Below are 11,420 nucleotides of genomic sequence, written 5' to 3'. Positions count from 1 at the left end.
AATGGAAGTTAGCCTAAATTGATGGTAGAGTGTAATATCTGAGGGTTACATTAGCAGGTAAGGCAGAAGAGTGTTCCCCTTCTAGCAGAGGTGTGTATAAAAAGTTTGACTAGGAACAGTTATCAACTATAGCTTGATCCTTGACCAAACTGGCTAGTAGGTCTAATTAAGACAGATGGAATGGGCCTGTCTTACATTACTCCAATGCATGCCATGTTAGTGTAAGCAGAAAGATAGCTGTCTATATGCTTAACTAGCACATGCAAGGAAGAGTCATTCAAGCAACCCAGAAAAGAAGCAGAGACTTCCCAGACCTTTAAGTGTACTTTATTTGAACTGACCTTCACTCAAGTGTACAGGTGGCCTCCCTCCCCATTTACTGGCACCATAGATCTGACTCCTCTTGGAGTATGTAAACCTTCTGGCTGGTACCGAAGACAGCTCACTGGTTGCCAAAGAAATTGATGGCAGACAATACAAAGACTTGTTGGGTTACATGAAGTTCACATACAAGCAATACTACCACTAATAGATCAGTATGAGCTCCCTTGGGCTGGGCAGCCTTCACAGAGGCAAATAACTTCCTGTAACAATTATACAATATTTGGAATGACTTAAAATGTACAATCAGTCCTCAGATGCACTGTAGAACTCGGGGAATCTGCTCCACAATACTGCCATCATCTTCCCCATTCCAGTTTGATCCTGAGTCAAGCGTCAAACAGGAAAAAAGCCATGCCAATTTTGTATTTGTTCTTTCTGCGCAGTTACATTTGATGAGGTGCAACTTGCAATAGTCCATTTTAGAAGCATTTGCGGTGGACAATGGATGGCCCAGATTCATCATACTCTTGCTTGCTGATCCACATCTGCTGGAAGGTGGACAGAGAGGCCAGGATGGAGCCACCGATCCAGACAGAGTACTTACGCTCAGGTGGGGCAATGATCTGCAGAGAAGACCAGAGGTGTTACAAAGCTTAAGGCCAATTTCAAGAGCAGTCAAGCAGCAGCACTGTATGAATTTAAAAGGCTACTTGTGTGTTGTGAGCAGTAGTTATGCATTTGTTGCTACCCTTAACATAAGGCTGGGGTAACGGCATGGAGCTGCATTATAAGAAGCTTGCAGGGCACATTGGATGGATTTGGTCTGTCATTGTGTTCTTAACTTCCATTCCCTGAGCCATGTTAAAGAGTTAAGAGTGCAGACCACACCAGCTGAAGTCATTGGTATCATTTTTTTTTTTATTTTTCCTGCTATGTAGACTAGTGCAATTATGCAAGGATGTCATTGTTGGTCCCTGGATATATCTAGGGCATACACCTTCAGTATCAACTTAAGACCCTGGACTAATGCACCAACCAGTATCAGATTGTAGTATAGATCTCAGGACCCAAATTTGAGAACCAAGGGGTAAATCCTATCCCCCCCACCTTTAACTGGGAAGGTGTTTAGCTTTAGTGACTCATGTCAATATAGTGAGAGCATAAGCAAAATGCTACAGAGCCAAGAAGTCTCACCTTGATTTTCATTGTGCTGGGTGCCAGTGCTGTGATCTCCTTCTGCATCCTGTCTGCAATCCCTGGGTACATGGTGGTTCCACCAGACAGCACAGTGTTGGCATACAGATCCTTACGGATATCAACATCGCACTTCATGATGGAGTTGTAGGTGGTTTCGTGAATTCCACAGCTTTCCATACCTGTGGAGAGCATTCAATTAGATGCAAGGGGACTAATGTGACAGGTGAGGGTATGCCCTTAAGTCAATTGTTCTGCTGTTCTATGCTGCAAAGAATGTGCTACTGGGCTACACTTGCAACATGGAAAGGTATTCTATTTGTCAAAAACACCAGTTTTGTGATTTGGCCATGCAGCTTTTAGTTTACCCTTTTCAAAGCTATGCTTTAGGTAAGCTAGAATTTACTGTAGTTAATTCCCTGCCCAAGAGGAAACCTAACTTTGTGCTTGAAGCAATAGAAGGGGGAAGTGACTTGCCCCAATCTGTCCAATACATGAAAGACTTGCTAGAGGCTTTATAGCGATTGTAGTCAGATCACTAAGACTTACCAAGGAAGGATGGCTGGAAGAGGGCCTCTGGGCACCTGAACCTCTCATTGCCAATGGTGATCACCTGACCATCAGGAAGCTCATAGCTCTTCTCCAGGGAGGAAGAGGAGGCAGCAGTGGCCATTTCCTGCTCAAAGTCCAAGGCAACGTAGCACAGCTTCTCTTTGATGTCACGGACTATTTCTCTTTCTGCTGTGGTGGTGAAGCTGTAGCCTCTCTCAGTCAAGATCTTCATGAGGTAGTCTGTCAGGTCACGGCCAGCCAAGTCCAGACGCAGGATAGCGTGGGGCAGGGCATAGCCCTCGTAGATAGGCACTGTGTGGGTAACCCCGTCACCAGAGTCCATCACAATACCAGTGGTACGACCAGAGGCATACAGCGACAGCACAGCCTGGATGGCGACGTACATGGCTGGAGTGTTGAAGGTCTCAAACATGATCTAAAAGACAAGATAGCAATTAGATGCTAGTCCCAAAAATCTCATGCATGTGCTATTTTAACAGTAAAAATTTCTAGTAGGTTTCAGTGATTTACTTTTGTGAAATCTCATGCGCAATAGGTCTGGGAAAGTTTGACCTGTCACTGTTGTATGCAATAATCATGCAGGGGTGTGTATGTACAAAAGCTAAACAAGACACTGTGATCTGCCAACCCACCATAACTGTCCCTCCCAGTCACTTGCAGGACAGCATGCCCACCTACACCAGATAGGGAAGGGAGGGAGATAAGAGAAAGCCAAGCAAGTGGGCAGAGTAGAAAGCAGGAAAAGTCACCCACAATCCAAGACCAAGGTGTCACATACTCATTGACAGTGAGTCACACTGTTAGTAACCTCTGAAAAACAGCAGTTAGGGTAAGCTATAAAACAAAGGAATAGTTCAAGAAAAGGGAACTAAACCTTCCAAGATAGAGGACTCGGGTCAGGACAAGAGAACCCTGTGAAGAATGGGAAATGGGAAATAAGTTGGGAGGAAAACAGAAATGTTGCAAAGTTCTTAAAGGAGAGAAGAGTCAAAAAAGTCAAGGAACACACCTGTGTCATCTTTTCTCTGTTGGCTTTGGGGTTCAGGGGAGCCTCTGTGAGGAGGACAGGGTGCTCCTCGGGAGCGACGCGGAGCTCGTTGTAGAAGGTGTGGTGCCAGATCTTCTCCATGTCGTCCCAGTTGGTGACAATGCCATGCTCGATGGGGTATTTCAAGGTCAGGATACCTCTCTTGCTCTGAGCTTCGTCACCAACGTAGCTGTCTTTCTGGCCCATGCCAACCATCACACCCTGCACAATGCACAAGACATTTCAGTGTAAATATTGAATTTTAAGAATGTTTTTAATTAGCTGTGGTATCAATGACCTTCACATTAGATGTTTCCCCAATCCTGTCCTGAGGCACACCCAGTCATGTTTTCAGGATTGTGACAATTATGTATGGGAGACTTGGGCACTGGGTTCTTGCTGTATGCAGCTTCAGCATATTCGTTGTGGCATTCTTGAAAGCTCTACTGGCTAGATGTTCCTCAACATAGTATTGAGGAACACTGCATTAGATGATTACACTTAAGGAAGCCAGAGTGGCAGTGTTATGGCAAGTGGTTAACCTAAACTAGTCTGCCAGCAAACTAATTTGATGAGAAAGCCAAGAAAAGCAGCTGCCTTGAGAGCAGTCTATATGCACAACAGTAAGTTAAGGCAATGACTTTTAGCATGAATGGATACAAATAAGTGAGCATTTCTGAAGCCACCCATGCATTCAAGTTTAGATCAGTCTTGAAAATGCAGCTATAGAACACCCCCCCCCCCATTTCCCTTTAAAACGTTGCTGGGGTCAAGTGATTTCTTGTTATACAGGCAAGGACCTTCACAGAAGCATATTTAGGGATTTCTAGTTGTATTCATATTTGATTATGCTACATTTGAATTGTATGCACTGCTTTGGATTCCTTTTGAGAAATAGGTGAAAGTGTTCAAGTCTGAACTAGACTTAGAAATAAGTCACACCTGGTGCCTGGGGCGGCCGACAATGGAAGGGAAGACAGCTCGAGGGGCATCATCTCCAGCAAACCCAGCTTTGCACATGCCAGAGCCATTGTCAACAACCAGTGCAGCAATATCATCATCCATGGTTATCTATTAAAGGAAAAGACAGTTACTTGCAGCATCAGATCTGAACACTTTAGATATAGGGACTTAAAATACTAGTAAGTTCCCAAGAATAAAGTTAACAGGAGACTAATGGCTCAATTTCCACCAAAATGCCAGTTTAAGAACTAGGCACATTTCCCGCTTAAAGTGATAATGTGATAGATATGTCACCTGAAACTCTGCTAACAAGTTCTGAACTTAAAAGTCAAGAAACCAGGCTAGAGAAGCTGAATGTTGTATTAGGCTAGTATGCACCAGCCACCTCCCAGCCCTGCTTCCTGCTCTGTGGTCGCTTGAAATAGTGCGAGTGAGCCACTAGAGGGAGCATGGGTTTGCACAGTTACATCCAGCACTGATTTGCAACAAAAGGAAGTCCCTGCTTCAGTCTCAGTGTTACCATAAAAGGCAATAGTTAGAACTGCTTTACAAAAGGCAGGGGTGGGGCATGCGCAAAAATTCTGCAGAACTGTTCTAAGAATGGGCCGCCCACCCTCCTCCCCTCATAGGCGCAAGGCATGTATTTGTAGCGTGATCAATTCAAATGCATGACTAAGACAAATTTCACTACCCCCACCCGGGAACAACATATCTAGACAGTCTCTCGGCAAGTCTTATACACAAGATAACTTCAACGTCACAAATGTCGATTTGTGGTATTTCGGGGAAGGGATATGACTAGCTCTTAAGTGTGGCATAGCTACATCAAAACCAGAAAAATTCGACTTTCCCCATTTAAAGGACTAACACCTTCAGCCATGGTCATGAAATAGAGTAGCTGTGAGAATCTGGATATGCTAAAGCATAATAATTAGTTTTACGACCTAAAAAGCTTCCATGCAACTGAACTGGTGCAAGGCGTCCGACGCCGCAGCAACACGCGAGCGCGCGCTATACGGCGCCGCTGCTTCCTTGCCGGCTCAGCCGGCGCATGGCACTCTGGGACTGGCAGTCCAGACTGCCAGAGACCCCGCCCGTGGCCAGGCTAAGCCCAGGGCGGCTAGAGTGCAGAGACTACAACTCCCAGCGTATCGCTGGATCTCGAACAGCGGCTTCCCAGCCCCGATTGCTGGTGGGTGGGGGGGGGACCTCAGCACGCCGCTTCCCGTGCCCGAGTCATCCGCCGCCAGCTCAGACCAAGGCGCGTTGCCAGCCGAGTAGTGGTCGCCAGCGTCGGGGGGGGGGGGGGGGGAACCGACACCAGCGCTCGCTCCCAGCGACCCATAGGAAAGCGTTACGCCCCAGCAAAGCAGCTAAGAAAAGCGCGTTACACAGCAGGAAGCGTCCGCAGCTTGTTTCACGGGTAACGGGCGCCCTGGCGGTCCCCCCCCCCAACTCACTGTACAGAAACCACAGTATGGCTCGGTCTATATAAAGTTACTATCCCCACCTTCACACAACGGGCCCCCAACTCACCGTGCAGCGGGACTACCCCATGGCTCATCCTATATCGCTAGGACCCCCCCCCCACAACGGGCTCACGGTACAGAGACCACCCCATGGCTCGCTTTATATCGTTACTGTCCCCACAATGAGCTCTTTATACAACCGACCCCCGACTTACCGTACAACGGGGCTACCCCCTCACCAAGAGCCCCTGCCAGAGCGGACGCCCCCCATGGCTCGTTCTATGTCGTTACTACCCCCACACTTAAGAGCCCCCCCAACTCACTTATTCCATAGAGCGTTCCTCCTATTCCCCCCCGGTCATTTTCCATCCTTAATGGCCCCGAGCCCCATCCCTTACCTCTGGTCGGGAAGGTCACGCCCTGAGGGAGCCGCCGGTAGTTGCAGAGCACGCGCTTAGGAGAGGAAGCTCCGACTTGTCGCGCGCGGTGGGTTTTATCCGGCACGAGCTCGGCGGCTCCAGCCATAAATGGTAACCTTCGGAAAGGAGCTCTCTGATTGGCCCGGCGTCACTCCCTCGCCGGCTGCAGCAGTCCGAGGCTTTTTTATGATTTCAGAGGAAAAAAAAAAATAGGCAGCAGTTTGGCTGTAAGCAGCCCCAACCCCCATCCCAGGGGCTGACTCCCAGCACAATGCAGTGCATGGGCTTCCCCCAGACCTTTCCACCCTCAGCCCTGGATTTCACCAGTGCACTCCATAAAATCAGAATGGAAAGCCCTTGGGGAACATAAAATGCATTTTTTCCTGATCTTTCACCATTCAGCAGTGTCACAGGGTAATGCAGAGGAAAACTGGGGCGGGGAGGGTGGGGCAGCGTGAACTTTCTTCCGCTGACTTAGGATGCCTTGCCGCATGTTCGTCCAACCTTCCATTCTGTGAAATTGTTTATAGAAGGCTCATTTACTGAAACCGTAAGGAAAAAAACCCAATGTGCTTCTGGCAGCTTAACTGAAAACTGCCAGCTCTGCTGGTGATCAGCCCACATACCCTCATGTGCTTTGAAATTTCTGTATTCCTTTGTGAATTACAGCCCTGTGCACATGGTGACTGTATACATATTTAATACATGCATAGGTACCGAGGGATGTGTTCTTAATGTAGGATCCGGATCCTGCATCCTACATGGTGTTTACAGTTGTAATTCTGATTTGCAATTGTTGTATCCCCGGATTCCTTCATTTTATGCCGGGGTATTCGCTGAGCGTGCCATTCATTCGGGTGTAATCAGCACGTGTTGCTGCTACCGCCACCTCTCTCGGTACCAGTTCTTGCAGTTAAACCCAATAAGATGAAAATCTGCTTTCTACCCTCCACCAGGCAGAATCCATCACTATCCCTTTTGTAGCTTGCCAGCATCGGGTCCCTTATCCTTTTCCAGTTGTGCAAGTTTCAAAAACAGATATAACCTTCACGCTGATTCCTCTGGCAATCGCCCAGCAGAAGATCTAAAAAAAACAAAAAACCTTCGAGGCTGGTTTGATATGATCTGTTTTACCCAAACTCCTGTTCTTTCTGCAATTTCTCCATTACGTTTTTGCAGATCTGAATGGTTTTTTTTTTACAATGTAATAAAAGTTTGTTACTTTCTAGCGTGACCATACTTCACTTGCAGGGGGCTACTGAATGATTTGTTTTTTTCTTTTTCTCTACACTCCTTGTAATGAAAGTGCTAGTCCTCTTATTTTATGGCTGTATCTTTTTCAAATTCCTGCTCTCCCTGTTTTAGACTTTCTCCCTTCAACTCAGAGCACTTATGTTAGGAAAGAGGGCTGTACAGCTTGCTAAGCTTAGATCCTCCTTCCTGACTGCCCTGAAAAGTCGTTTATTGAGAACTCCATATCACTTCATGTTTTGGCTTCCCTTACTCTCTGTGACAGATTGCTCTCTTGAAAAACTGAATCTCCTTCTTAAAGCAGCAGTACTAGTTTTGTAACATTTAACTTGCCTTGTTTAGTGGCTCCATTGCTTCCTTTGTCAGTCTTATTCATAGGTCACCTTTCTTTTTGCTGAAGTGCAGTGTATTAAAAAAAAATGTCCATCACAATGTTTCCAAAATAAGTGCGTCTGCAGAGTGCCACTGAGCTCCCCTCACCATCGCAGAGGCCCCAGTACCGCTCTCTGAAAGAGCCACTCACTGCTCCCTACTCATAGGACAATCTCATTTTGTATGAGCTGGAGACTTGGGGAGGAGGAAAAGTGATGGAATATTAGTACATTTGCCAAACTGATAAAGTCAATGGCAAAACGCTGCATGAAACGGAAGGCTGCAATGTCTCCTGCTCCCTGTTGCCTTCATCTTGCTTGTTTCAGAAATTTACACCTCCTGTCTTGGCCTCTACTCTGATTGCAGAAGCTTGAGGTCCTGCCATGCCCTGCTTAGTACATTGTTGAAGCCCCAATACACAGAGCGCTTTTTTTTTTTTACTCTGCTGGCCCATTCCACCCAAAATGAGCAGGAACACACATCGCCTCCTATTCCTGGCGCAATGAGCAGAATGCGCCACTCAGTGACGTTGCTTCTTCCTTTTCTATACCATGAGCCCTTCATTATCCTACACATAACAAAACCTGGATGATGGGCTGGGGAATGGTGGACCATAAATCCAGTAGCTGTGAACGAAGATCCCCAGTGCTTGAAGCTCTGGGTAGAGTGGGTGTTACTTGAAGTGGGCCGTAGCAAAGCTGCCAGGCTGTAAAAATGGTCCTTACAAAAATAATCCCGTTAGGCAGGGTCCACTGCGCAAAGGCATCGTTCAGGCTGATGGAGGGGGCAACCAGGTCCGGATATAGGCGGAAAGAACGTAAGCAAGTGCCTTCGGTGCCAAATGGTGAAGGCACCCACAGACCGGGACGACTCCTGCAGCTCTTTGATTTCTGGGGGACCCCTCCTCCCCCCTTGCCCAGTCTTCTGCCTACGGGTGCCATACAAAGCAAGAGAAGTCTGTCGTCCCGTCCCCCCCCCCCCCCCCCCCCTTATTTAGGAGCCAAGAAGGCTGGAGAGAAGTGGCAGAAGTATGTGACTGCATTTTTCTGTAAGCTTCGTGGACCCTTGGGCCGATCGGAACCAGGCGATGGAATACCTTGAGAGGTAGAGACACCGGTTCCAACCGGGAGGCGGCGAAGACTGGCTCGCGGACTGCTGGGTGGAAGACACGAAGGGCCCTATGCGACCAAAGGCCCAGAGAAGGAGCTGACCCGGTGGGAGAGAATCTTCGCCCTGGAAGCCGGTACTCCCCCGAGAGGAGCTCGTAGGAGTCCGGCCGCTGGGACTTAGGTGGTTCACCCTGGAAGCCGGTGTCCCCCCGGGAGGAGCCCGTAGGAACCCAGCCGCTGGGACTTAGGAGATCTCTGCCGACGGAGTAGTAGCTCACCAAGCCAGGGTCAGGTGCCGGAGAATCGCCGTCAGCCGGTCCGCGTCTAGAGCCAAAGAAGTCGTCGTCAGCCAGTCCAAGTCGAGAGCCAGAGAAGAACCGAAAGCCAAACCGAGTCGAGAGCCAGAAGTCACCGAAGCCAAACCAGAGTCAGGAGCCAAGAAGAACCACAGCCAATCCGAATCAAGAACCAGGAAATCAAGCGAGGAGCAGGAACACGGCAACTGGGAGCAGGACGAACCTGGGAACCTCGTTGCAAGGCCCTGAGGAGAGGGACTGCAGGGCTTAAGTAGCCCAGTCGCGTCTGACGTCACTGGAGGGTGGAGGCAGGTTCCCCGCGCCTGGCCCTTTAATTCTCGGGCCGAGACGCGCGCGTGCCCCTAGGGGGCGGAGCCAGCCGCGGCAAGACGCTGGCTGCTTCGGCGGCGCGGCAGCAGCGCAGGGGAAGCGGAGGCAGGCCCGGGCGCCGCGTGGGGACGCCGAAAACGTGGCGGCACGAGTCCCCGGAGGCCCGGGGAGGGCTGCAGCGTAGCAGGACCGCGAAACCGTGAGTGGGGCGGCCGGGGCCGGCCCGGAGCCGCAACATTTTCATTATCCCAAGGAAGCAGAATCACGTGACCCAGCAGAATGCCAGCAAGGCCTTCTGCTATTGCACAGAACTGACAGCAAAACTTTCATACATCAGAGTCGGTGCATTCTGTAGGTTTGATTTAAGCATGATTGATGGGACCGTGTTATTCATTTGCTTTGTACTGTGAAATTGCCCTCACAAGGCAGTGCTTTACAGCTTTTTTTTTTGTGGGGGAGGGGGGGGGTCACCATTAGAAGAAGGGACCCATGCGATCTCACACTCATGTACCCTCCCCACCCACTACCACATTTTAATATTTATTACATATCAAAAAATCTTAAATACATGTTTCCATCTCAAAAACACATATTACATCATATTAAAAGCTTTTTGACTTAAAGAAAAGCAGAATAAAATTTAGAAAATGAACTTCGACTGTTAATATTAAAAGAAAGAAACCGGGAGCTGAGTTACAAAGGCAGCGGTTCCTCCCCCCAGGTATCTCCCCAGTCTGGTTAGACCACTTTGGTTGGAGGAAAAGGTGCTTGGGCCACCCAGAAAAAATGGGCCCCCCCCCTCTCTGCCATACAAAAGTTTTTGGAGGCCTTACTGGACAAAGGCCTGGGAAAAATTCTCCCAAACATTTGGGGGGGGGGGAATGCAAATTTAACTTGTCTGACCTGCTTCGTTGCCCAGCACTGCTGAGGAAGGAGGATTCTGCCTGGGAGGGACTTGTTTCTGAAAACTCAGGCTCATCTCTGCCGTATGTGCACGCCGTACCCAATAAGGCAGGGATGGCCAACTCCGGTCCTCTGGATCCTCAGACAGGCCAGGTTTTCAGGATATCCACAACGAACGTGCCTGAAATAGATTTGAATGCATTGCCAACATTGTAAGCAAATCTATCTCATGCATATTTATTGTGCATATTCTTAAAACCTGGCCTGTTTTTGGCTCTTGAGCACTGGGTGTCCCACTATAGGAGCACTGTCAAACACAGAGGAAAACTGCGTGAATTCAGATGCCTGTCATAGGGGCCGATACAGTAAAAGTCGAGGGAGAGCCGGCGAGCGCCCGTTCTCCCGACGCACGCACAGGCCAGTGTCCCTGGCGTGCGATTCAGTATCGGCCCGCATGCAAATTAGGGCCTGCGGTAAAAGGAGGTGCTAGGGACACTAGCACGTCCCTAGCACCTCCTTTTTGACAGAAGCAGCGGCTGTCAGCGGGTTTGACAGCCGACGCTCAATTATACTGGCGTCGGTTCTCGAACCTGCTGACAGCCCAGGTTCAGAAAACGGACGCCTGTAAAATTGAGCGTCTGTCTTCCAACCCGCATGCCGAGGGCAGATTTTTTAATTTTTAATTTTTTATATTTTTGGGGCCTCCGACTTAATATCGCTATGATATTAAGTCGAAGGGTGTACAGAAAAGCAGTTTTTTCTGCTTTTCTGTGCACTTTCCCAGTGCCCGAAGAAATTAGCGCCTACCTTTGGCTAGGTGCTAATTTCTGAAAGTAAAATGTGCAACTTCGCTGCACATTTTACTTTCTGTATCGCATGGGAATAAATAACAGCGCCCGCAACATGCATTTGCATGTTGCGGGCGCTATTAGTTTCGGGGTTGTTTGCCACGCGTTTTCCACGCGCTATTACCCCTTATTGTATAAGGGGTAAAAATAGCGCGTTTCTGTGCACTTTCCCGGTGCTGGCAGAAATTAATGTCTACCTTTGGGTAGGTGCTAATTTCTGAAAGTAAAATGTGCAGCTTGGCTGCACATTTTACTTACTGAATCGCGCGGGAATACCTAATAGGGCCATCAACATGCATTTGCATGTTGTGGGTGCTATTAGTTTCGTGGGGGTTGGACGCG

The 11,420-nt window shown here is 48.6% G+C and overlaps 1 protein-coding gene across 1 annotated transcript; it reads right to left on the bottom strand.

The window, feature by feature from the left end:
• Positions 1–311: 311 nt before the first annotated feature.
• On the bottom strand, positions 312–6,099 carry ACTB (actin beta). Its single transcript, XM_029577005.1, has 6 exons — positions 5,949–6,099; positions 4,061–4,189; positions 3,101–3,340; positions 2,068–2,506; positions 1,519–1,700; positions 312–947 (listed from the first exon to the last, which is right to left on the bottom strand). The coding sequence occupies exons 2-6, from the start codon at positions 4,181–4,183 to the stop codon at positions 804–806; spliced, it is 1,128 nt and encodes a 375-aa protein (XP_029432865.1). The 5' UTR covers positions 4,184–4,189; positions 5,949–6,099; the 3' UTR covers positions 312–803.
• Positions 6,100–11,420: the final 5,321 nt, after the last annotated feature.

The sequence above is a fragment of the Rhinatrema bivittatum genome, chromosome 14 (assembly GCF_901001135.1).
Source record: "Rhinatrema bivittatum chromosome 14, aRhiBiv1.1, whole genome shotgun sequence".
Taxonomy (NCBI): Eukaryota; Metazoa; Chordata; class Amphibia; order Gymnophiona; family Rhinatrematidae; genus Rhinatrema; species Rhinatrema bivittatum.
The sequence above is the reverse complement of the archived record's forward strand: the minus strand, read 5'-3'. Positions and strand labels throughout refer to the sequence as shown.

Bases quoted from the DNA above. Each gene is read 5' to 3' on its own strand.
- ACTB (XM_029577005.1), bottom strand. From the start codon at position 4,183: ATGGATGATGATATTGCTGCACTGGTTGTTGACAATGGCTCTGGCATG. The intron at 3,341-4,060 runs GTGTGACTTATT...TGCATTGTGCAG, and splicing joins TCGGCCGCCCCAGGCACCAG to GGTGTGATGGTTGGCATGGG. The intron at 2,507-3,100 runs GTGTGTTCCTTG...CTTGTCTTTTAG, and splicing joins ACAGAGAAAAGATGACACAG to ATCATGTTTGAGACCTTCAA.